The sequence below is a fragment of the Capricornis sumatraensis genome, chromosome 15 (assembly GCF_032405125.1).
Source record: "Capricornis sumatraensis isolate serow.1 chromosome 15, serow.2, whole genome shotgun sequence".
In the NCBI taxonomy this organism is placed as follows: Eukaryota; Metazoa; Chordata; class Mammalia; order Artiodactyla; family Bovidae; genus Capricornis; species Capricornis sumatraensis.
In genome coordinates this window covers 10,536,426-10,561,584 of record NC_091083.1, presented here as the reverse complement: position 1 = coordinate 10,561,584, position 25,159 = coordinate 10,536,426, and the positions used below count along the sequence as shown (strand labels likewise).

The window sequence follows — 25,159 nt, the reverse complement described above, 5'->3', positions numbered from 1 at the left end:
TGATCAAAATTAATGTCACCTCGAGGGACAGATGGACATCATGTGCCTCTGGATGTGAGAACCCGAGAAAGACGCAGCATCTCTTTTGCAGTATCCCATCTGGAAGCGTACCATCTGAACCTAATCACAAGGAGACATTAGAGAAATACAAAATGAAGATCATTCTTGGAAGAAAGAAAAGGGGATTATATTCTTCAAAAATGTCAATGTCATAAAAGACAAAGGCTGAGGAAATGTTCCAGATTAAATACTATTAAAGGGCAGTGGCCACTAGCATATGTGGTAACTGATCCCATGCTGGACCCTGGATGGTAGGGGGAAAATGCTAAAAATGTATTCTTAGGTCAGTGAATAAAAGAGCATATAGGTAGTAGAAGATGTTATCATTTTAAAATATCTTTGTACTGTAGTATGTAGGGAAATATTCTTACTCTTAGGGAATATAAACTCAAGTATTTAAGGGTAAAGGGCCATAATTATACAATGTCTTCTCAGTGGTTCAGAAAATATTGTTATGTGGATGGATGGACAGACAGATGTATGTATGTTGCTCCGTCGCCCAGTCGTTTCCGACTCTTATGTGATCCGTTGACTGCAGCTCACTAGGCCCCTCTGTCCATGGGACTTTTTCCAGGCAGGAATACGGGAGTGGATTGCCATTTCTTTCTCCAGGGTATCTTCCCCACGCAGGGGTCCAACGCACATCTCTTGTATTAGCAGGCAGGTTCTTCACCACTGCGCCGCCTGGGAAGCCCTGAACAGACAGACAGTAGTAGATCGCAAAGCAAATGAAGTGAAACGTTAGCAATGGGCGACCCTGCGTGAAGGAGGTGTGGGTGCTCCTTGAACTAGTCTGTATATTTTTGAGATTATTTTCAAATAAAAATTTTTAAAAAAATATCACCCTTGGCTATTATGGCACATTTGCCTGGTGTTGCAGTTGAGCAAGCATCGGAATGGGTGCAGCACTGGGCTGCCAGAGCCTGGGTCCACCTCCACCTCTTGCAGGCTGTATGACTCTGCGTGGCCACTGTCTCTCTCTGGATTTCAGAGGCCTCGCGAGTGAAATGAGAGCGAAAAAACCTGACTCTGCCCTAAGTCCTTCCTGGTCAGACTTGACAGGAGCAAGGAAACAAAATCTGATGTCTGAATACAGATGAGTTAAGTCCTTCGTATATTATGGATGTTGTATTTATTACGGCCCTTCATTCCTAGATACTTGTTGGCCATCTGCAAAACTCTAAATTCTACATTCCGGATTAATTAGCATATATGTTGCTATTCAGTTTTTGGTAGGATTTTTGCAACCCCAAATGTAGTATCTACTATGATTTGTTTTTATGAAGATAGTTTCTGAGTCCTTTAAAAAAATCTCAGTAAATGTCTGTGTAGAAGGGATAGCACAGATAAGGTTTCTGAGAGGTTTTTACTAATAGGCTTAACTTGCCTCTCAAGGAAAGGTAAGGGGGAAGACTTAAATATAAGCGTGAGGTACTCAAGAGGGGGCTTCTAGGTGGCTCAGTGGTGAAGAATCCACCTGCCAGTGCAGGAGACAGGGTTTGATCCCTGAGTCAGGAAGACCCTCTGGAGAAGGAAACGGCAACCTACTCCAGTGTTCTCGCCTGGGAAATCCCATGAACAGAGGGGCTTGGTGGGCTACAGTCTGTAGGGTTGCAATAGTCAGACAGGACTTAGAGACCAAACAACACAAGAGGGGGTTACCAAGAGAAGTGAGAAGGAGACTTCCACTTCCAGTTAGGATGGAGAGAGGCAGAGGAGACTGTTGCTCCTATTCCCAATAATGAGAGTGAGCTGGATATACTGTAAAGTCATGGATTTTAAAAACTATCCAAAGAGCTGAATATAGTAGAAAAATTTAAATGAACTAAACTTCAGAAAAAGATAAGACTTTTCCTAGGAGACAAAAAAACTCTGACTGCTTCATTCCTGGCAGAGCAATAGGAGGGGTTTTAAAAGATGTCAGCAAGGTCGTGTATAAAGAGGTGACCTGGTATAATAAGAGAACAGGCTTCGGAGTTAGCCAGAGGTGAATTTCACTCCTGAGCCTCCTGCTTTATAACCTGGGACAGGTTACAACACTAACTGTTGGTTTCCTTAAAATGGGACTATTACTGATGTTTTCATAGTATTCTGAATATTAATTGAAAATACAACCACATGGCATATAATAGAGCTGTTCATACATGTGTTGTGATGGGTAGTGGTGGTGCTGGGAGGGTCACGTGATAGCAGAAGCAGTGAGAGTCTCTCAGGGCTAGCGCCTTGCAGCTCCGCAGCCTCGTTCACACGAACTGTGCTTCCAAAGGTACCATCCACAAGATTGACACCTCCTAGGTTTTCACGCTGATCCCCTGGTGGAGATGGTCAGGCTTATTCCTTTTTGCCAAAACGTAAGTCTATTATAAACCAACTGACAAGTGAATTCAGAGATTCCAGAAGAGGAAAAAGAAAATTGTTTGAGGCTACAAGAATGGACATACACGTACACACACACTCAACTCTGCCATTCAGGCCAGTATGGTGGTAATGGAGCCCTTTTACAAAGCTTTCTGACTGGACGTCTACCAATTTGACAGCCTTACAAACAGGTTTTGAAATGGAACCTAAGTTGCCTGCAGCATTCCAGTTAAGCTCACCTAACTGAATAATTCTACTTTTAAAAGTAAGAGAGAAGAATATTATTTACTGGCTACTGTTGAGTGTATCTCGGGCCAGCACAGGCAACCTTCTCAGATTCCCTTGAGCTCTAGACAGTGGAGCGTCTTTAGGTGGGTTGACCATGAATTCTTAAAAGGGACTTCCGTTCCATGGTAGTGGCCAGTGACATTCAGCCACTAGGCGGATTTATTGGACCATATTTTAGATTTATGAAGAACCACTTAGATACAAGTTGGCCTTGGTCTAAGCCAAATATTAGCTGCTTTTGATAGTCTAGTCCCCATATTACTCAACAGCTGAAGGAGTCTGATCCCTGGCAGGAGGCCATCTGCCCTGGGATGGTGTTAGGCGCCGCCAGCAAGCTCTGTACTAGGGAAACATCCCAGACAGCTATATTTGGCAAGTGTGCTTATGGAGCAGAAGGAAAAGTGGCTAATCAGTGATTTTACTTGTACTTTCTGAGCTTGCCCAGAATTTCAAATATAGAAAGTTGTATTTCTTTTCCATGCTCTTAGGACTGCCAGGAGGATCCCATTGGGTCTATTTAGAAAGTCCTTTAGACAAACAGGAGAAGACTGTAGAAGGTTGAATATGTGAAAAACAAACTTTAATCAGAAGTTTCCTCAGCCTCAAGTTTGCTTCTCAGAGTTGTTGTTAGCTTTATTTTTCTTGCCTAATTAGCCTTATGCCATCAGTTTCTTCCAAATGATTCATTTGACAAAGCTCCAAAGCAATAAATAGAATAAACACAAAGAGGGAATTCACCATGTTGGCAAGAGCATAAATCCTCTCAGAGTTATTAACCATATTTATCCAAATAAATCTCATTTTAATCGTGGTGTAGGGTTGGATCTCTGCAAAGATAAATATGTCTATTGCTTGGACTTGTAGACACTCTATGTTAGTTGCAAGGTGGTGAGTAAACCTTTTTTGTTTTTTATTGTAGCAGCATGGAAAATAATGAAAACATTAATTTCCCTGCCTCTATGTGTGTTCATAGTCATCAGTTTACATAGTTCACATCAGGTGTGAACGCAGCATTGGAATGTCACCTTGTTACCCTCTAGTACCCAACATTTTAGGTAAATGGGTACCTTCCGAAAGCAGAGACATGCCTACTGTTTACCCACAGGACAACACACACTGTGAGATGGAGCTGAAACAGGCATTCACGAGAACTATTGGCCTGATTACTCACAGTGAGTAAGAAGTGATTACAGGATGGTCTTTTCTTTCTCTTGGTTCGAAAGCAGTGGACAAATGAGGAAAGAAATCCTTTCCTGTTTTTTTTCTAGCCTAAAACAAAAAAGGCCATAATTTTGGTCATGCCATTCTTACTTCATGTCACCTTCCTAACTTAAAGCGTGGCATTGGTTTCTTTGGTTGTAAATACTCAGTGTCACCCGTTGGTTTTATGTTGTAAGAACTCTCATTACATTGTTTTATTAAGAAGGTGAGTAGTGAGAGGAACTGAATTTACAGGCATGCAGTGTACTCGGAGGTTCTAATAGCCCTGCAGGACCCTGCATACATGGGCATTCATTCCATAGGAGATGTCTTCTATGAGTGGCTCCACGTTGAAGATGAGGGTGAAATTTTGAGGCCAGATGGTTGTTTGGATATACTTTTTATCCTCACTGTCCCTCCTTCCCCTTAATCTGCAGAGTTGAGCTCAAAAGCTGGCTTCAGCAACACATCGCTTTTTTTAAAAAAGTTGAAAATATTACCTAAGATTTTTTTGAACTTATACAAAATAGAAATTTTGTATAAAATTTTATACAAGATTTAAATGTTTTAAGTTTTCTGTGAAAGCACAGTTTTCTTCCTCCTGACTTGTTTTCTCATAAGAGTACGTTTGGCTACACTGGGACCCACTCCCTGCATAGCCATGATTAGCTGGTCCCAAGTGGTGGCCTCCTGTTTGGTGGGGCCTGGACATTCCACTCTGCCAGTCCTATGCCTGGCCTGCTTCACTCACAGACATCGGAAACTGACCTGTACTGTAGATTTTGAACCCTAAGTGAAGTCTAACTGCTAGAATACATTTTTATTTTAGTACCATTCATTCAAATAATATAGTTTCTGTCTTTTTTTAAGTCTTCAACTTGGAGTGTCCATTCTGTCTAATTCTAAGGATTAAAATTCTTCTCTGCTGATTATTATGTATACTTTTTTATGTCTTGTAAGTAAAGCAGTGCTGTAAATTGGTGAAATGTTAACATTTTAGTAATAACTAATTGAGACATTTGGATATGGTTGAGCTGCTCTTTCTATTTACATTCCTTTCAAATGCTTCTGTGGCACATATGGCGGTTTACTTTTATGCTCTTGAGCTGTCACCACTGCACTGTACATGTTTGGACTGTCCTGTCTGCTGCAGTGTTGAAGAGATGAAAAGAAATGTAGAATGAGGGTTGTATTAACACTTTGTTATTAGGAGATGCTCAAAGTACTTGGAAACAGCTTTTTCTTCACTTGAAAATTAATTATATTTTAAACGTGCTTCCTATAAGGGATGAAAAGCCCAATAATCCCCCGACTTCTTCCATTGATAGGTCTTTTGTATATTATGGTAAAATTCTGAACAGTTAGAACCTGCCAATAGTTAGAACCTGCTCTGTTAAAAACGGAAGATCTTGGCAAAACAAGCTCTTACTAGGCCATTAGTAATAAGCCCCAGTAGCCCCTGAATAAAACATGCTTCCAACCCAAATTCCTATAAACTTGCAAAGCCAGTTCAGACAGGAAGGACCTGGTCTTTAATGTGATAACCTCTTTATGTACAAGTTCCTGAATCTTGCAGTTTATGTTTTTGTTCATTAGGCCATACATAATTGGGGAAGAAAAGAAATAAATACAATCTATAAGGTTTTCACCATGAAAGATGACAAAAATCCATTTCTTCTTAACCTCAGTTAACCAGTAGTAGAGCTAATCTGGGATTTATTACTGTATTTAATAATGATTAACTAGGAAAGAAGCCTTGATTCTTTGGCTTTGAGATTTTAACTATTAAAAAACTCAGTTTACTTAGGAGTAGAGTTTTGATGAAATATAGCAGCTCATTTTTTAAAATGAAATATTTATTAAACAAATACTGTTGAGTGCCCATTAGATTCAGGTTCTTTCCTGAGAACATAGTAGTGAACAAAAAAGCCAAGAATCCTTGTACTCCTGGACTTACACACTAGTGGGGAAAATACTAAACAAGATGAATAAGGCACAGACTGTGTTTGTGGTAAGTGCTAGAAAGACATGTCAAGCTGGGAGGATTTTAAGAAGTATGAGGTTTCCAGTGTGAGGTGGGTCTCACTGACAAAGTGTCAGTTGAATAAAGTCTTGGGAGGTTTATGGGAGCAAGGCAAGAACATTCCAGGTATGAAGGGCAGCAAGAGCAGAGGCCTTCAGGCAGGAGTGAGCGTTCCCAATGCGATGGAGGCACAGTGGCAAGCTCGGTCTTAGTGGGTCACAGTGAAAAGTGGGGGACTAGACCTTGTGGGTTGTGATCGGTCGTAGTTAGGATTTGGGCTCTTCCCCTGAGATGGGAGCCACTGGAGGCTGGGCAGCAGAGGACTGAGTGTCTGACTCACGTTGGAGGAGGTGGCTCCCGCTGCTTTCTGAAAGGGAGCCAGCAGGGGAGCCTGTTGCCACTTGTGTGAGCAAGAGTGATGAGCTGGACTAGAACTTAAGCCGTGCACAGGTGCTTAGCGCCAGCTGGCTTCTGCACCCATTTTAAGGTGAAGCCAGCAGGGTCTGCCACTGGGCTGGGTGGAAGTGTGAGGGAATCGGAGGAGACAGCACTGAGAATAGGGCTGCCGTTTACCAAGGTGAGGAGGACGGTGAGAAGCGAGGAAGCAGGCCTGAGGGTGTCCGGAGCGAGGGCCAAACTGGAGGTGCCTCTCTGAAATCTCAGCGTATAAATGCTAAAAAAAAAAAGACAAAAAAACACACACACACAAAACTGCAGGGATAGACGAGATCACTAAGAGAGACCAAAGTCGGAGAAAAGATTTCTGAGGAGTTCCCGTGTTCATAAGTCAGAGGAGTGAAGGACCTAGCACAGGAGACAGAAATGGCCATACAGGTTGGTGGAGAACTAGGGCAGTGTCACAGCAACCAAGGAGGGAGAGTCTCAACATTTCAAGGTGAAGAGAGCATTCCAGCTTTATCAGATCCTGCAGTCTGGGCCCATGAAGTTAGGTCTGAGGACAGACCGTTGGATTTAGCATTTGGAAGGCATGGCTCACCTTGGGAAAAAGCCATTTCAGTGCAGTCGTCAAGGCAAAAAACCCGAGTGGAGAGGGTTTAGAGAGAATGGAAGGACAGAATCTGAGGAAATAGGAACAGGCAAGTCTTCTAAACAACTTTGCTGTGAATGAAAAGAAATGAAGTGGCAGCTGGAGGGTTAGTTGGGTCTGGAGAATTATTCTCTGTCCTCTTTCTCCAGTGTAACCAGGGACTTCACTTTATGTCCAGAACGCTTCACAGATGTTTCTCTACAAAATGAGTTGAGAAGTGGGGTACCCCAACACTGAGTGGTTTGGGGAGGTGAGGGACAACCAGCAAAGGGAACTGAGGCCTCAGTGTTAGGGCAGAAGAGAAGGGAGGTTCCCGTACAGCCGGAATTGAAGGGTGGCTTCCGTTGACATCTAGGATGAGCTGGCTTATGGCCTCCACAGTTTCTTTTATTGGTGGGTGTCTGACTTTCACGTGCTCAGGTGCCCGCCCGGCTCTAAGAAGCATGGACTGGGCTGACATTCGGCCAGGCTCCCTTTTTTCCAGAGAGCCTCTCCTGGGACCAGCAGAAGCCAGCGCAGGAAGCCTTGCCCTCTCTCATTCCAACATTTTCATAGTTCTTTGGTGTCACATGGGTCAGATCAATAAGTCAGGGAGCCGATGGTTTCGATGAGGAGAATTTTCTTCAAAAAGTCTGTTGGTGGTTTTTATTTTTGCCACTCCCTAATTCCTCACTGACAGATCAACTGAAATTCTCAGGAAATAGTTCCATTAGACAAACAGTAGTTTCACTCTTTATGATAGTTTCAACATTAGCCTTTCATTTCTTTTCAAATACAAGATAGTCTTTTCAAGCTATAGTAAAAAAAAATCCATGTTGTCTGTCAACTTACCAAGCAGAAGACTGTAACTGCCATTCTGGGCTTTCACTCACTACATGTCATTCAGGTGCTGAGGCTTCCTCCTCAGGGTCTCCAAGAAGAGGCCACCTGCTGGTTTTTACTGAGGAAATGGTGGCCCAGAGATTCCTCTGACAGAAGCAGAGGTAACCCCCCGCCCCCATGCTGCCCAGGGGCCTGTCAGGCATGGCTCCATCTCCTCAGCTCAGCTCAACACCTCCTCCTCCTCTTCCTTCAGGAAGAAATATCTGAAATACGAAGTTACTCATATGAGGCCACAGAGCTACCAGAGGTCGAGCCAAGATTCAGGCCAGGTGGTCTGAACCCCAGAACCAAAGCTTCTAAACAGGTCATTGTCAGGAGAGGCCCAAGCTGGAGATGTATATTTGGGAATCTCAGCATAGACGTGCTTTCATAAAACGAAGGACTGGATGAGATCACTAAGGGAGTGAGCACAGATGGGAGAGAAGGGGCCTGAGTCCTCGGGAGCTCCTGTGCTGTTAGCTCGGGGACGTGGGGGGCCTGCAAAGGAGACTGAGAAGTTGTGGCCACAGAGGCTGAGGAGAGCAGGTGAGTTTGGGGTCCTGGAAACCAAAGAGAGGGGTATATCAAGGAGAAGATGCTGTCGATGGGTCCTGTGTGGACAGCACAGTTATTTTGTTCGTTCTTTCTCGGCAATGCTCAGGAGTGGACTGGGGACACAGTCATGCCTCCTGCAGTGGGTCTCCAACAGTAAGAAAGGACACAGATTAATTCCTCAATAGGTTATGCTGCCGCATTAAATGCCAACTAAATCACTCTGCTACATAACTGAGAAAATACAGAATGACAGAAGAAAAAGAAAGGCGACCCTGGCCCTGAGTGAGTCCTGGAGCGCAGTGCGCTGCCCCACATCAACCACTGTCAGCATGTTCGCATATTGCCTTCAGCTTCCGCAGCTGTGATTGTGTTTTTTTACACAGTTGTGATCGTTTGGACTACTTGGAATGATACGGTCTGATTTCTTCTTCTTTAAAAATGAATTTTTAACAGAAAAGTAGTCATGTTCCTATTTGAACATTTAAAGAAGAATGAAGACTATTTAAAAAATCAGAGTAGAGGTCTCTAGAGTCTCAGAATGCACGATTAACATGATGGTGTCAGCAGTGTTTCCATGTCGTCTGTATGATGTGTCTACTGTCCCTTTTCCCTGACTGCCTTCCTCTTTATCCAAGAGGTAACCTAAGGCAGGCTTTGTTCCTGAAAACTTGCGGGTTCAAACCCTAGGTGTGGAAATCTAGCTTCCTGGCCCCCACCCGCAGATATTCTGATGTAGATGGCCCAGCACCACTGTCTAAGAGGTCCACTCTTAAGTTAGGCTGTATCTAAAAGAAAGGTGATACAAGTCCTGGGACCAATCGGGATTTCAATTACTTCTTAAAAGCGCTGTTTTTTTAAAAAAAAAAACAAAAAACACGATAACCAAATTCTAAGAAAATTTAAACGTGGGTTTTTTGAAAAAAAATAAATAAATAAACAGCCTTTAGAGGGCTGTTCTAATGCAAAACTGTCTAAAATGTTCAAATCAGAAAGAACCCCCGATATAATTGAGTAAAAATTTTCATTTTGGGCTACAAAGATACTGAAACCCAGAGATCTAGTGAGCCTACCCCCTACCCCAGTCCATCCTCAGCAGAATTAAGGCTCAAATCCAGTTCTCCGAATCCCAGAATCAAACTGAAATTTGTAGGTAAAATGTGTGGCAGTAGCTTTTCTGAGCAAGCCCTATTTCACCCTGAAAAACTACTTAGTCATAAACCTCCTGTAGTGAGACTTGTGTCTCTTCACAGAGCCTAATTTAGAATACTTCATGGTAAGACTTTGTGGGAGTAAAGAGAGCCCTAAATTTGGAGTCCAAAGGCTTTCATTCAAGGCTCAGTTTTTCCACTTCCTCTGGGGCCGTAAGCAAACCACATAGCCATTCTGAGCCTGGCTTTCTTTCCACCTGAAAATTATGTATATTATACATCTTTCTACCTGAGAGCCTATTTTGAGGTGGTCTCATCAGTGCAAAGGCACTATGGAAACTAAAGCATTATGCAAATCTAGGGACTTCATATTTTTATTAAGATTTTACAAGAAACTAGTTTCATAAGGAACTAGCTTCCACATCCTGCAAAGACCTAATTGCCTTCAGAGTGAGGTCCATGTGTGTTTCATTCTTCTGTCCCCTCCTAATAAGTACAGAATAAATATTTGTGATATAGTGTAGAGCTTTTATCACCTTTAGCAGAATGGGATATCCATGATAATTCTCCGTGTGAGTGGTGATATAATAGGTCCTATGGGCTTACCCTATTGATGTGGATGCCTTCACAGGGCTTTTAAGCTAAACATAAGGGGCAGTGTTGTGTGCTGTTGCCACTGACAGGCGGTGGTAAAAGAAGTAACACACTTTGCCAGGAGCCTGAAACAACATGCTGTTTTCATAAGACTGCATTTTCATCTTATTTGGAGGTTCCTTGAACATGATATTTCTATGTGAGAACAATAGAACGTTTCCCATTATGTGGCCTCGTCTCAGGACTGATGATGACATTTACCATAATGCTGTCTTTGTGCTTTGTCAGTGGTCTTTTATGGCGTCCTTGTTCTAAATAGAAAATGAGGTAGGGGGCAACATAACACTAAAATGATTAACATATGGCATCGGTTCCTCCATCTGTCGATATTTCTGATTAGGTTGAACTTAAGAATTACATCTTCAAATTGCTCTGGCATATTTCTTACTTTTCGTTTAAGACAGTGAGTGATTGGGATAGAAGTAAAATGCTTGTTTTTAGATTCATTCACAGTGTATACAAGACCTAAAGGACATCAGTGTCAGAGAATGTGAAAACTTTGCAAGGTTTCTCTAGAGACTGGGCAACCCAGAGCCCTTGTTTTACAGCCCTGAGATTGTCACTGGTTTTCCTGATATCAGATGGGTTAGGGAAGTGAGCACCCAGATCTTTTGCCCTGTAGTTACATGGGGTTTTATTCTATAAAATATACGCGTTATTCTGGATTACATTAAGCAGTTTCATGTGAAACTGTCAACTAGTTGAGTACATCTGCTTTCAGGATGAAGTCTGAAGACCAAACTCTATTTTTAGAGCCTTAAACTACATTCCAAGCTTTGATGCCTCACACAAAGAGTGCTCAGACAGAATATTCTTATTCACAAATTGTGGCTCCTTGAAAGACAGCTCTTGAAAGCGATGGGGAGGGAACTTCTGGGAAAAAGGACAGGGGTGGGAGTAGCGTCTCCTGACTCTACTCATTAACGGGGGGAATAAAAAAGCCCATAATAGAAACAAAGCAATAAAAAACAAAAATCAACCAAACACACTTCCTCAGCTGTCCTCCCGGGCATCGGTCATTTAAGGTCTGCCACGTTCGTGCCAGTAAAAGAAGCAAAAAGCGACTATTACCACCTCAGGTAAGAATTCTCTATGTAAGGGCACAAGGTGTGCTCAGCCAGTATGCCGGCTCCTGCCGCAGCTCCCCGCATCCTGGTAGCCTGGTGATGATGCAGAAGACAGGCTGGGCCTGCAGTTAAGCCATCGTGTATTCTACACAATATACACATTGTTCTGGGTTGTATTAAGGAAGTTCATGTGATGCTGTTAATAGATTGAAAAATATATTTTACCTAGGACTCAACAATTTGAAAAATAAGGCAGAATTAGTAAGGGAAAATGGGCGGGAAAGTTATATCAGGCTCTTCAAATTTTCATGATAAGTTATAAAATTGAACGTGAGACACCCTTGTCCTGCCCTTGAGGAGGGAAAATGCCCTGCAAACAAGGTAGCCCTCCTACCATCCGCTGAATTGCTCAGTATCATTCAGGCAGCGGGCGTGACAGGCCCACCAGGCCCGCAGCCCGCGCCCAACTGTGGTGCCGCCGCCTCCACCATCTCTCCCGGAGAGGATGGTGTGTGTGCGGTTGTTGTGTAAGATGAGCGTGCAGATGGTGTCAGGGCATGTGACTTCTACATTCTATATCTATCTTGGGAAGTACATAGACTTTTTTCATTTCAGAGTTTTAAGGTTCACAACTTCAATGTCATTTTGATCATTTTATTTACACATATCTCTTCAAAATGTCTATAACAAACTTACAAGCTATAATCAAAAGCCCTTAGCACATCTCTGCAAAAAAATGTGTAACAAACTTACAAGCTATAATCAAAAACTACAAAACATAAAATTAAGAACTTTAAAATGTCTAATTTGCACTTTGCTCTCTTTCATTTCCCAAATCCTCATTAAAAAAAAAAAAAAAAAGATCCTCTATTTGCTTAGCAAATATACAGAGCCCCCTCCATGGGCCTGGCTGTCTTTTAGGTCCTGAGGGAAGAGCAGTGATGAGATAAAACTCCTTGCCCTTCTGAGATTTTGTTCCAAAGAAGGAGACAGGCAATGAACGAGATAGAGGAGCAAAGTGGATGGCTAGGTAGATATGGTAAAGTGAAAGTGAGGTCACTCAGTCGTGTCCAACTCTTTGTGACCCCATGGACTATATAGTCCATGGAATTCTCCAGGCCAGAATACTGGAGTGGGTAGCCTTTTCCTTCTCCCGGGAATCTTCCCAACCCAGGGATCCTGCATTAGAGACAGATTTTTAACCAGCTGACCCACCAGGGAAGCCCAAGAATACTGGGGAGTAGGTAGCCTTTCCCTTCTCCAGCGGATCTTCCTAACCCAGAAATCGAACCGGAGTCTCCTGAATTGCAGGTGGAGCTATCAGGGAAGTGTAGAGATATGGTAAGAATACAGGAAACATGAGGCAGAGATGGTGTTGGTCATGAAATGCTGATGAGTGGCCAGTGTAACCCTTCTTGAAAAGGAAGCTTTGAGTACAGATCTGGCAGAAGTGAGCAAGGGAGCCACTTGGGCACTGGGGGGAAGAGCCTTCTGGGTAGTGAGAACTGCACATGCAGTGACCTCGGGGCACAAACATGCTGTGTGGTTGAGGAACAGCAAGGAGGCAAGTGGAGACAGAGAGGATGAGCCAAGGGAAGGGCAGGAGGATTTCAGCTCAGAGAACAAATGCAGCCTGCAACATATGGGGCATTGTTTCATTTAGTCTGTATCTGTTATGGATTGAATTCTGTCCCCACCAGATTCTTATCTGAAAGCTCTACCCCCCACTGCAATTGTATATGGAGACAGGGCCTTTAAAGAAGTGATTAAGCTCAAACATAGTTTTAAGGATGGGGCCCTAATCCAACAGGATGTCTTCATAAGAAGCACAAATACCAGAGATTTGCACACACAGAGAACAGGCCAGGTGACGATGCTGAGAGAAGACAGCTCCTTGTGAGCCACGCAGAGAGGCCTCGGAGGAAACCTGCCCTGCTGATGCCTTGATCTTGGGCTTCCAGCCTTCAGAACTGTAGGAAAGTAATTTTGTTACAGAAGCCCTGGCAGACTAATACGCTGTCCTCACCCTCAGTTTTCTATATGAAGAGAACATTCTGCTAAACAGTAAAACTGATCTTGAGCAAACTTTACTAGGTTAACTGACAACAATATTCATTTTGTGTCAGCCCCGAAGGAGCTAACTCATTCTGCAGGTCCCATCTTTGACCTAACACAGGTGAACCTAAATGTTAGTCATCCGAAACTCAACTATCAAGTCAGTCCAGCCAGTCTTATTCTCGTTGACAGTTTAAAAGCAGCTCTTACAATTCTCCGATTTTTTCTTCTCTAACACAGAAGAGTTGACCTTTGGCTGGTGTGAATGGAGAAAATGCTGTTCCTTCTATTTCCCTCCCTTTCCCCCACCCAAAGACATCCTCCCGCTATCATCTCTTTCTGTAATTCTTTACCAAATCTGCCTTCTTAAATTCAGACATGATGAGGAGGAGATATTTGGCTGCTTCTGGAGGTTTATTATTCTGAACCCTGAAAAGGAAGTAAAAGAATCTAGTGTTGATCCTCCCTTTCTTACACGCACTTTGTTTTAGAATACCGAAAGTTGAGAAAGTTCTTTACAGAAGAATTCCAGCTATTTCTATATCGACAGTAACAGAATCAGGAAACCACCTGTTAACAGCTCTCGAAATAACGGGGCCTAGGCAGTGATTGTTAGTGGCTACTCCAATGGGCTAAGCAATGGACTCACTGCTGAAGCACATAGAAGTCAATGCTATGGCACCAGCTTCTGAGAAAAGAAAAGTTTGTTGCAAGGTTGACAGGCAAGGGGCCAGAAAACATGGTTTAAATTTGTCCCCCAATCTGGGATTTGGTCACACTTTTGTTAGGGAGGGGAGGAGGTTGGTGTGCAGAAGCCCTGGTGGGGCAGGTTGTGATCAGAGGGCTCTGGGACCTGGCCATTTGTGGTACGGGGTGGGAGGGGGGCTTCAGGACCGGATCTTCCTGGACGGCAGACCCTCCGCTTCTCAGAGGGCTCTAGAGTTCACCAGGTTGGGTCCTTTGGATGGAATCGGGAAGCGGGGACAACTTTGGTTCCAAGCTGTCTGAGATCAAAAATCTCCTGCATGCTTCTGCTGCATGACTTGAGGTTTCATTCTGTTGTCCCTGGAAAATAACTCAGTATCTTGTTAGAAGCAGGACAGGGCCAGTTTGGAGCTGGTTCTGTGGTTGTAAAACCATTAAGCAAAGGTTGAAGGGAGAGCCATATGATGGAAGGATCAGACTGCCACTGTCTGACCCCAGTGGACCAATAGTAGTAACCTTGCTGAGAGACAGCCACAGACGTTCAGGCCATCTGAGCACACACCATAGGCAGAACACAGTGGAAAACTACAACCAGAAATGTCCTTCTAAAGAAGGTAGCTGTGACTTTACTCTGGTGAAGAAATGCAAGGGTTGCCCAGGTTTTCAAGAATAGCTAGAAATCAAGATGCTTGTGTGTAACTTCTCTATTTTAAAATATTTTCTATTAAGTTTTAAAAAGTGGGAAATACCATGTGGCTCAAGCCAGACACATGTGTCAGCTGTCCTTTCTGCAGAAGACATCATTTTCATGTCCTACTGTTGTCCTGTCCTGTTTGCCTTCTGTGCCGTGGCCTCTGGAGAATCTGCCCCACCTCCTTGATCCACATCTGTCCCCTCTCTTGACCTCGTGTGGTGTTTGTGGCAGGATATCTGTCATACTGTGATTTATTGTAAGAAGTACATATTTGTTCTTCCTCCGTGGTTCCTGACTCACAGCTCCCCAAACCCTTGGAATTTCTAAGTGAAAAAAGTGATAGGAGTATCTTTTGTTATATATATTTGATCTTTAGTCTTCAGTCCCACTTCAGAGACATAAAGGTGAAATTAGTATCTTGTTATTTGTAGCAAGACCCTTTCAACCACACCTGAGTTTATTTTAATGAGGTGACTTTTGGAAAACCCCAAGATAACCTAAGGCTGGGGTCTAGTTACCAAGGGAACCAACCATATAGGTAGAGAGTTGGAAATTTCAGCCCCACCCCCTGACCTATGGGGAGAGGAGAGGGGCTGGAGGTTGACTTCAGTCACCAGTGACCAATAATTCAATTAACCATACCTATGTAATGATGTCTCCATAAAAATCCCAGAATTTCAAGGTTCCGAGGGCTTCTGAGAATATGAATGTGGAGATTTGGGGAGACTGGTGTCTTTAGAGAAGGCATGGGGGCTCCAAGCCTCTGCCTACCTTCCTTACCAATGCATCTCTTTTACCGGGCTGTTTCTGAATTATATCCTTTTGCAATAATGTAAACTATTTTCCTGAATTTTGTCAACTGCTCTAGCAGGTTAATCAAACCCGAGGATAGGGTGGTGGGAATCTCCTACTTATAGCCAATTTATAGCTGGGAGCCAGAAGTGCAGGTGATAATCTGGACCTAGTATTGGCATCTGGTCTTGCGGGGAGGCAGTCTTGTGTGACTGAGTTCTTAACCCATGGGGACTGATTATCTCCTGGTAGACAGTGTCAAGATTGAGACAATATCCACAGTTTGCATGTGTGCTAAGTCACTTCAGGTGTGTCCAACTCTTTGCAACCCTATGGACTGTTGCCCACCAGGCTCTGGCAAGAATACTGAAGTGGGTAGCCATGCCCTCCTCCAGGGGATCTTCCCGACCCAGGAATTGAACCTGTGTCTTTTACATCTCCTGCATTGGCAGACAGATTCTTTACCACTCTCGCCACCTGAAAGTTAGAGTCACTCAGTCGTGTCTGACTCTTTGCGACCCCATGGACTATACAGTCCATGAAATTCTCCAGGCCATAATACTGGAGTGGGTAGCCGTTCCCTCTTCAGGGGATCTTCGCAACCCAGGGATTGAACCCCGGTATCGTGCAATGCAGGTGGATTCTTTACCAGCTGAGTTACAAGGGAAGCCCAACAAGCTATCTGCTGGATAGCCTATCCCTTCTCCACCAGATCTTCTTGACCTAGGAACTGAACTGGGGTCTCCTGCATTGCAGGCATATTCTTTACCAACTGAGCTGTCAGGGAAGCCTCTCATCACCTGGGAAGCCCCCAATATCCTCAGACTTGAGTTAATTGCTTGCTGGTGTTGGAAAACACACAGTGGAGTATTATAAACTCTTGTTGTATGGTCATGTGCCTTTGTTAATGGTTTTCTGATCATTTCATATGGCCTTACTTGTCTTCCCAACAATATAACATGTTCATAAAAGGAAATTTTCCAGTATTCTATCACTTTGGTTTCCTCTGTATCTCCCAAGCATGTTGAGCTGATTGTTTTTGAGCCTTAGAAGATTAGTGATACAGCAGACTGGTATATAACAAAGCCCTTCAGTTCAGTTCAGTTCAGTTCAGTTCAGTTCAGTTGCTCAGTCGTGTCTGACTCTTTGCGACCCCATGAATCGCAGCACACCAGGCCTCCCTGTCCATCACCAACTCCTGGAGTTCACTCAAACTCATGTCCATCAAGTCGGTGATGCCATCCAGCCATCTCATCCTCTATCATCCCCTTCTCCTCCTGCCTCCAATCCCTCCCAGCATCAGAGTCTTTTCCAGTGAGTCAACTCTTTGCATAAGGTAACCAAAGTATTGGAGTTTCAGCTTTAGCATCAGTCCTTCCAAAGAAATCCCAGGACTGATCTCCTTTAGAATGGACTGGTTGGATCTCCTTGCAGTCCAAGGGACTCTCAAGAGTCTTCTCCAACATCGCAGTTCAAAAGCATCAATTCTTCATCACTCAGCTTTCTTCGCAGTCCATCTCTCACATCCATACATGACCACTGGGAAAACCATAGCCTTGACTAGATGGACCTTTGTTGGCAAAGTAATGTCTCTGCTTTTGAATATGCTGTCTAGGTTGGTCATAACTTTTCTTCCAAGGAGTAAGCGTCTTTTAATTTCATGGCTGCAATCACCATCTGCAGTGATTTTGGAGCCGGAAAAAATAAAGTCTGACACTGTTTCCAATGTTTCAACATCTATTTCCCATGAAGTGATGGGACCGGATGCCATGATCTTCATTTTCTGAATGTTGAGCTTTAAACCAACTTTTTCACTCTCCTCTTTCACTTTCATCAAGAGGCTTTTTAGTTCCTCTCACTTTCTGCCATAAGGGTGGTGTTATCTGCATATCTGAGGTTATTGATATTTCTCCCGGCAATCTTGATTCCAGCTTGAGCTTCTTCCAGCCCAGCATTTCTCATGATGTATTCTGCATAGAAGTTAAATAAGCAGGGTGACAATATACAGCCTTGAGTAGTTAGTAAATACTCAGCAATTTTTAATTGTTGTATCAGTGACAGCAAAACAGCAGCATCAGAATATTGGCCAAACAGTGTCCATTTTCTTCAATGTTACCTTTTATCATGCAGCTAACTTTTCATTAAAGTATCTCATCCTATTTTTAAGAATATCAAACATTTCAAATAGAATTTCCTAATTCTGGGATGTCAAACAACCTGTCAGAATGTCCTGCATGATGTTTTGTGTCTGACAGTGCTGTGTGTGTTTGAATAATAAGAATCTAACAGTTACTGGCATGTGCTGTCATTGCATCAGTGTCTCATTCAGTCTTTGTCAACCTGATGACAACTGTTACTATCCCCATTTTAGAGATGGGGGCCCAAGAAGTTAAGTAACCAGCAGAAGTTACACAGCATGTAAGTGCCGAAGCCTGGGTAGAATCATTGTTGGTTAAGATAGCTCCAGCTGCTATAACAAGAAACCCCAGAATATATATGTATAATTGTTTAAACACAATGAGAAGCATGTTTCTCATTCACATAAAATACAGTTTGGAGTTTCTGATTAGCAGAGGTTTCTCTTCCAAACTATAATTCAGGGTCCCAGGTTCCTTACCTCACGTAGGCCTCAGGTCATCAGAGAAAGCACAAGGAGAATGGTTTATAAGATTGATGAAGCCTGATTGGTTTATAAGCCTGATTGCAATCATGAAGCCACACATGAAGTTGCAAAAGAAGGCTGGGAAATGTGGTCCAGCATTGTGTCCAGGTAGAAGAGTGGCCCAGAAGCCAAGGTGCTCTGGATTCCTAGTCAGTGATTGATGAAAAAAACTTGGTTTTGTTTTCTTAAATTAAAAAAAAACAGAAACTAAACTCTCAGAGTTATGAAACCCATGAATAAAACATTTCAAAGAGCTTTATTTTTTTAAGCTATTAATATGTCTGTCTATATTTTATATTCCTGACCCCACCAAAGGAGGATAATAACTTGTCTAAGAGAGTCTTCTTCCCTTGACTGTTGTGGCAGATCTCAAGCAACTCTCTGGCAAGTGGAAAGATGGATTAAAATATAACCACTAAATAAAGGCTTTGGGACTTTCAAAATTAAATTGTGTGCTTGTAGTTTTCCTGGAAACCACAAAAAAGCAGTCACTAAGGTGGTCTTAAAAGATTTAAAGACATGAGTATGAATGATAGGAAGTCTCAGCTACTACTTAGATTGTGCTTAGGACATCAAACAGTTATATAATTTCTGTATTATATTTTTCTTTTTCTCATTTTGAAGTCTTCAGGCTAAATATGTTATTATACAATGCTTTTGGTTTTAATAGAAAAAAAATACAAACCTAAGATTATTGGCTTTGAATAGACAGTTTAATTTATAAAGTGATAGTTCTTGTAGGAGTGTTAACCTCAAGGATCTGTCTAGTCATTCAGGGAATTATTAAGAAAGCAGAGAATTCTAACTCCAAGGCCGTTGGGTTCCATTGATGTGGAGACATTAGCATCTTCAGAATCTAAGGTTCTATCTCCATTCTAACACCATAATCACTTGCAAAGTGGGGAAATGGAACCAGTCCATGCTTCTTAAAAAATCTATTTAAAAACAATCTTCACTGTAACAAATTAGCGTGATTGACTTTTTAACCAAACTGACTGGTCACATGAGTGAAAACGCTTGAGATTCTTTGTACATAAACGTAGCCCCGAAGGGTTTGTTCTAGTCACTTCTCCACTCAGTGAGCATTTCTAGAATATGCTTGTGTCAGACACTCTGACAAGTGCAGGGAACACAGAGGAGTGTGTGCACGACGAACTCTTGCCTTCACTGGGCTTTCAACTACAGAGACTCAAAAATTCCAAACAATCCAAAACCTGAACAGTGGCATCGAAAACCGTGAAATGCTCAGCTGGGAGTTGTAGGAGCTAGAAGAAGAGCTGCTCGACTGAGGGGAGGGTCCATTAAAGGTGCGCTTTCCTGGAGAAAGAACCGAAGCGGCGAAGAGTCGCGGACTCCTTGTTAGAGTGGCGTGTGAGTGGGACGGTCCCAGGGAATGGTGGGAGAAGACCCCAGACGCTGCAGCGTTGGCATCTGCTGTGTTCACGTGTCATTTCTCGTAGTTCTGAGTTCCAGTGCAGTACTTTGCTACTTTGGTTTTAAAGGTACTGTGTTAAGTTCTTACACTTGTAGGGCATGCTCGAATCTGCACAGTCCTTATACACTCAGTGGAAAATACTTCACTGCACTTTAAAATGCTGACATGCAGGTTCATTGTAGACAGTGGTCTATTTTTAGGCTCGAGGAATTCAAGCCCACTTCTCCAGAAGAACTTTTAAGAGATAAACACTCATATAAAATATTCTCTTAAACAGCCCCCACTGTTTATAATGTGATTTGATGCTCCGTTGAAATCTCCACAGAAAGCATCAAATACATCTTGGGTCAAACTTTTCCAGGCCAAGGTCATATTTTCTGATGAGTTTGAAGATCATGTTGATGGGTGAAACTGGTGAAGTGTTGACATACATTTGGATGATAAATCATTTTATTCCTCTCAACACCAAAATCATACCCAGTGTGTTTAGTAATTGACTCAGTGATAATTTAGGGAAGAGATAATCCTGAAAAGTTAATCTTAACAACTTGTTTGTCTGAGTGAGCGTTTCTCTGTTAGGCATACAGCTCGATTTATACAAATCTCAATGTATTTTTGAAGTATTTTGCCCATGTACCATTAATAAATATCTCAAGGCCATTGTCATCTTTTCAGATTCTTTTTTATCTTCCTTCCTAACTCTCCTTGATACTTTGTGGTTTAGCTCAGTTTATTTAGATGCTTTTCTGTCATAAACTTGGTGGGGCTGGAAGTGTTAGAAGTGAGTTTGGATTGGCCATTTGTGTTTTTGTAGGTCTCAAGGGATTGTTATCAAGTCCCCTGGCCTCCTGGTTTCTTCCTTCTAATTCTGGGTCTTTTTCGTGCTCAAAAGAAAATCAGTTGCTTTAAGACAGACATCCCATTGGTCAAGTTACAGGCTGTCTGGTTGGACACACGGTCACTCTTTGATCTTTTAAAAATTAATTTATTCTCTGTTGCCTCTGGTGCCTGGACTGCCAGGAAGTCTCATTGGATTCTCTCTGTATCTCCGGGAAACATGAGGATAAATTTTCCTCTGGACTTCTCTTTTTGGGACAGATATCTTAAGTAATGTGATTGGAAATTTTCAACCTATTTGTGAACAGTTCAGTTCAGTTCAGTCGCTCAGTCGTGTCCGACTCTTTGCGACCCAATGAATCACAGCACGCCAGGCCTCCCTGTCCATCACCAACTCCTGGAGTTTACCCAAATTCATGTCCATCAAGTCGGTGAGGCCATCCAGCCATCTCATCCTCTGTCGTCCCCTTCTCCTCCTGCCGTCAATCCCTCCCAGTGTCAGAGTCTTTTCCAATGAGTCAACTCTTCGCATGAAGTAGCCAAAGTACTGGAGTTTCAGCTTTAGCATCAGTCCTTCCAAAGAACACCCAGGACTGATCTCCTTTAGAATGGACTGGTTGGATCTCCTTGCAGTCCAAGGGACTCTCAAGAGTCTTCTCCAACACCACAGTTCAAAAGCATCAATTCTTTGGCACTCAGCTTTCTTCACAGTCCAATTCTCATATCCATACATGACTACTGGAAAAACCATAGCCTTGACTAGACGGACCTTTGTTGGTAAAGTAATATCTCTGCTTTTGAATATGCTATCTAGGTTGGTTATAACTTTCCTTCCAAGGAGTAAGCGTCTTTTAATTTCATGGCTGCGGTGTTAATATTTCTCCTTTGGGATCTGCACTGTGGATTCATTCCAGCTAATCCCTTCTTTTAATGCCATCTTATAGAATACAGTTCTAGACCAGGAAGAAAATTATCATTTCTGCTTTCTTCTTTTGCTAAAATTATGCTAAAATATATATAACATTCATAGGGTTGCAAAGAGTTGGACATGACTGAAGCAACTTAGCACACACACACATGCATACACAGCATAAAATTTACCATTGTAACCATTTCAGGTATACTATGCAGTAGCACTTAGAATGTTTACCTTGTTGTGCAACCATCACCCCCCTCCATCTCCAGAACTTTTCACCTCTCAGACTGAAACTCTGTGCCCATTAAGTAATGATTCCCTAATTCTGCCTCCCTCCAGCCCCTGGCAACCACCATCTTGCTCCCCATCTCTGAATTTTGACTTCTAGGGGCCTCATACAAGTGGAATCGTGCAATATTTGTCCTTTTGTGTCTGGCTTATTTCACTGAGCTTTGTGTCTTCAGAGCTGACCCATGTTGTGCCATGTGTCAGAATGTCAATTCTTTTTAAAGCTGAATATTCCATTGTATGTGAAGACCATGTTTTGCTCATTGATATCTTGATGGACATTGGGTTGTTTGCTTCTACACTTTGGCTGTTGTGAATAAAGCTGCTATGAGCTTTGTGTACAAATATCTGAGTCCCTGCTTTTACTTGTTTGGGGTATATACTGTGATGTGGAATTGTTAAATCATATGGTAATTCTATGTTTAATTTATTGAGGAACCACTGTATAGTTTTCCACCTTCTTGATCCCTATTGTAATCACGTGACCATTTCCTAGCTGGAGAGGGTGAGATGAAGGATGAAGGGGCCTAAGGGGCCTCTGCTCTCTCAGGGATTGTTTTTGGTTAGAATGTTCTTTTTAATTGATGAATGATGCCTGAGGAAAAAATTATTTTGGCTTCATGCTAATGAATTCCTAAAAGAATAAAAGGCCCCACAACACGGAGCTCTGGGAATTGTGGATTTGAGCCTTAGGCGGCTGGATGTGATGAGGGCTGCTGGGCAGCAGACTCAAACAACACATTGTCTTCAAACTCCTCCCTTGAGGTTAATGAGATGTCACAAGAAACAACGATCCATGAGTGTGTCTTACTGTGGACTTCCCAGTATAAAACATCCGTGCTTATTAGATACCTCCAGGTACGACCCTCAGATGCAAGCAATAATGAGGCCAGACTCTGGGACATGGTGCCAGAGGCATGGGTCTGGCAGGTGAGCTCAGTGATACCCCACTCCCAGGAGATGCCACAGGGCCTGCCGTGCCCAGATCTCCACCCAAGAGCTAACAGACCTCTGTCCTGCAGGTTACAGGTGGCTTCCTGCCTTGCACACAGAAACACTAGGTACCCAGAGAACATTTTCTATTTTCCAGAACTTTACAAATTGCTGACTATGTCAGTTGCTGTCATAGGACTTGTGCAATGATACCTAAGAATTAAAATCAGTTAGCCTCCGTGTTGTTCGAGCTAACGCGCATGCTTGCATCATCTTTGGTTGCACAAGAGGATGTCACCCCTACCCCAGGCTTGGCCACCTCCCCTGCTACATCGAGTGACTGCACTCTGGGACTTGAGCTCCCCTGTGTTCAGTCCTTAGGAAAATCTTGTGTAGAGAAGCAGAATCAGAGAGGATTATCTGAAGGATATACAATCCCTCTGTTCTTCTTAGAAACTCTGACATTTATCTATCCCTGGATTAAGAGAGATCATTAAAAAAAAAAAAAGGAATTCCTGGCTGACCCCTCATGGAAGAAATTTGCCTGCTGACCTCCTTTTGGTGATGCTGTAATACACAGCCTTACAAAGCTCCTTGTTCTCCAGTTGCTATCTTCACCCATCCGCTGTATGTGGTACCTGCTGTGCGTAAAGCCTGCAAGTGGAGTGGCTCCCTGGACTCCATGCCAGGAAGTTTTCTCCTTTGAGTGGTTGGTCCGTGTGATCCCATTCTACTGCATGGACCCCTGTCTGCTCGTTGCCCCCGTGAAGCTCAGAGACCAGGCAGCCCTCTGCCTCCAGCACGGGGGCAGAGCTCAGGCTCGATTTTGTGTGAACTCATGCCTGTCTTTAACTGATTTTGTAAGTTCTTCTTTTTCTTTTTTCATCCCCTCACTGAGGTGAGGTTGTTGAGTGGTCTGATTTTTGTAAGCTGCTTAATTATTTTAAGAAGTAAACTGAGGGGATAAACATGAATCAGGTGTCCTCACTTTTGAATGTTTAGAGGACAAGATGTATAATGTATATTGCCAATTTTGGGTAACTGGAATATGCACAGTATAGTTGGACTGAAAACCATTCTTGTTCTGAGTATGACTAAACCCTAAGCTCCGTGCTGTCCTGATCTCGGAATCTTCCCGCTGCCAGTGCTGTGCTTGGCATGTAGTAGGTGTTCAGTTAACATCCTCTAAGATTTGAACAAACAAGATCTGTCTGCCCCTGAGTTACCCTCGAGCACAGCCTGGAGATTCTCAGAAGCATAGAGAAGCCAAGATTCTCTGGTGTTCTCTAAGATTCTCTGGTGTTCTCTGCCCCTTCGTCGCATGTGGAGGGGAGGGAACGCAGCTGGCACTCTAACGGTCTTCGTCTCCTCCTCCGCAGACTCATATTTCCAGACTCCCTCCCGGCGCGGTGGCTGGACAGTCCGTGGCGATTGAAGGAGGCGTCTGCCGCCTGGAGAGCCCGGTGAGCTGAGCCTTCCAGCGGAATCCAGGCTCCACGGGGTTCGAACGGAAGTTGGATGTTTTACCTTCCTCGTTTCATAAATTCTGTCGCAGCCTCGCGTGTCCCTCGCGCGTCCCTCGCCACACTAGTGCCGCTATAGTTAGCGCTTGGCAACACGCGGGTCTTGGGCGGGGGAGCGGGATGCTGTGTGTGTGAGTGTGTGTGTGTGCGTGTGCTCGCTTCTTCAATGAATTAGAAACTCCTCCTGATTCTGTAACCTCAGACCAGGAATGATTAAATCATCTTCCCAAAATGTGTGCTTTAACTGTTTACAGGTAAAACCTAAAGTTGCAGGAAGTGGTTGCTTTCACAAAGCAGTACCAACTGTGTTGCTGTAACATGTAATGTGTCTGAAACTGCAGAGTAAATCTACTTGTTGCAATGATTGACAGTGGCAGTGCTCCTGATAACAGTGCTAGTAACAAAAGTATTTTTATTTGTTAGCCAGTTTAAGTGGATCCTGTGGTGACTTAAACTGTTGTTCTCATCCCTCATATGGGGCATTTTTCTTTAACAAAGAATGGTTTCAGTGAAACAATCTAGCAGAGAATTAAGGTCAGAACCTTTTTAAATAATAGTCTTATTGATAAAGTTTGTACTTCCTTCCTCAAGCTTTTCTAAGCTTAAATCCTGCATAGTTTCGAGCTGTGTGTGCTGTATTATGAAAGAATATTTAAAGAGAACATACAGTAATGCAGTCCTTAATCTGTGTATAATGGAATGATATTTACAATGTAACACTGTAAATAAGAAAGCAAAATTTATGGGGAAATTCAATATTATCTTTGTTTCTTGTTTAAATATATTTTTAAGATAAAAGGCACAAAAATAAAAGAAGCATATTACTGGATATAGTGTGTGATTCTCCTCTGACTAATAAATTATCTTTTGAATCCTAGAGTGGAGAGTTGTTTTTTATTTTTGTAAAAAGTTACTTTTTCCAGAAATCATACCTGTATGCCTCTAGCTGTGCTTCTAATTGTTCAAAATCCAGTTTTATCTCTATGTTTATCTCTATGACTCTGACACCAGCAAGATGAAAGATGAACTTGGTGCATGATTGTGTGGTCAATGTAGA

At 42.9% G+C, this 25,159-nt stretch overlaps 1 protein-coding gene across 3 annotated transcripts in view; it reads left to right on the top strand.

Moving 5' to 3' along the window:
• TASP1 (taspase 1) overlaps positions 1-24,904 on the top strand; it is a 254,444-nt gene extending 229,540 nt beyond the window's left edge. For all 3 annotated transcript variants that reach the window (XM_068987337.1, XM_068987336.1, XM_068987335.1), the window contains one exon: positions 23,959-24,904. In XM_068987337.1, the coding sequence (XP_068843438.1) occupies positions 23,959-24,051 (93 nt within the window). In that variant the 3' untranslated portion in view covers positions 24,052-24,904. The remainder of the gene's footprint in view (positions 1-23,958) is intronic.
• The last annotated feature ends 255 nt before the right edge of the window (positions 24,905-25,159 follow it).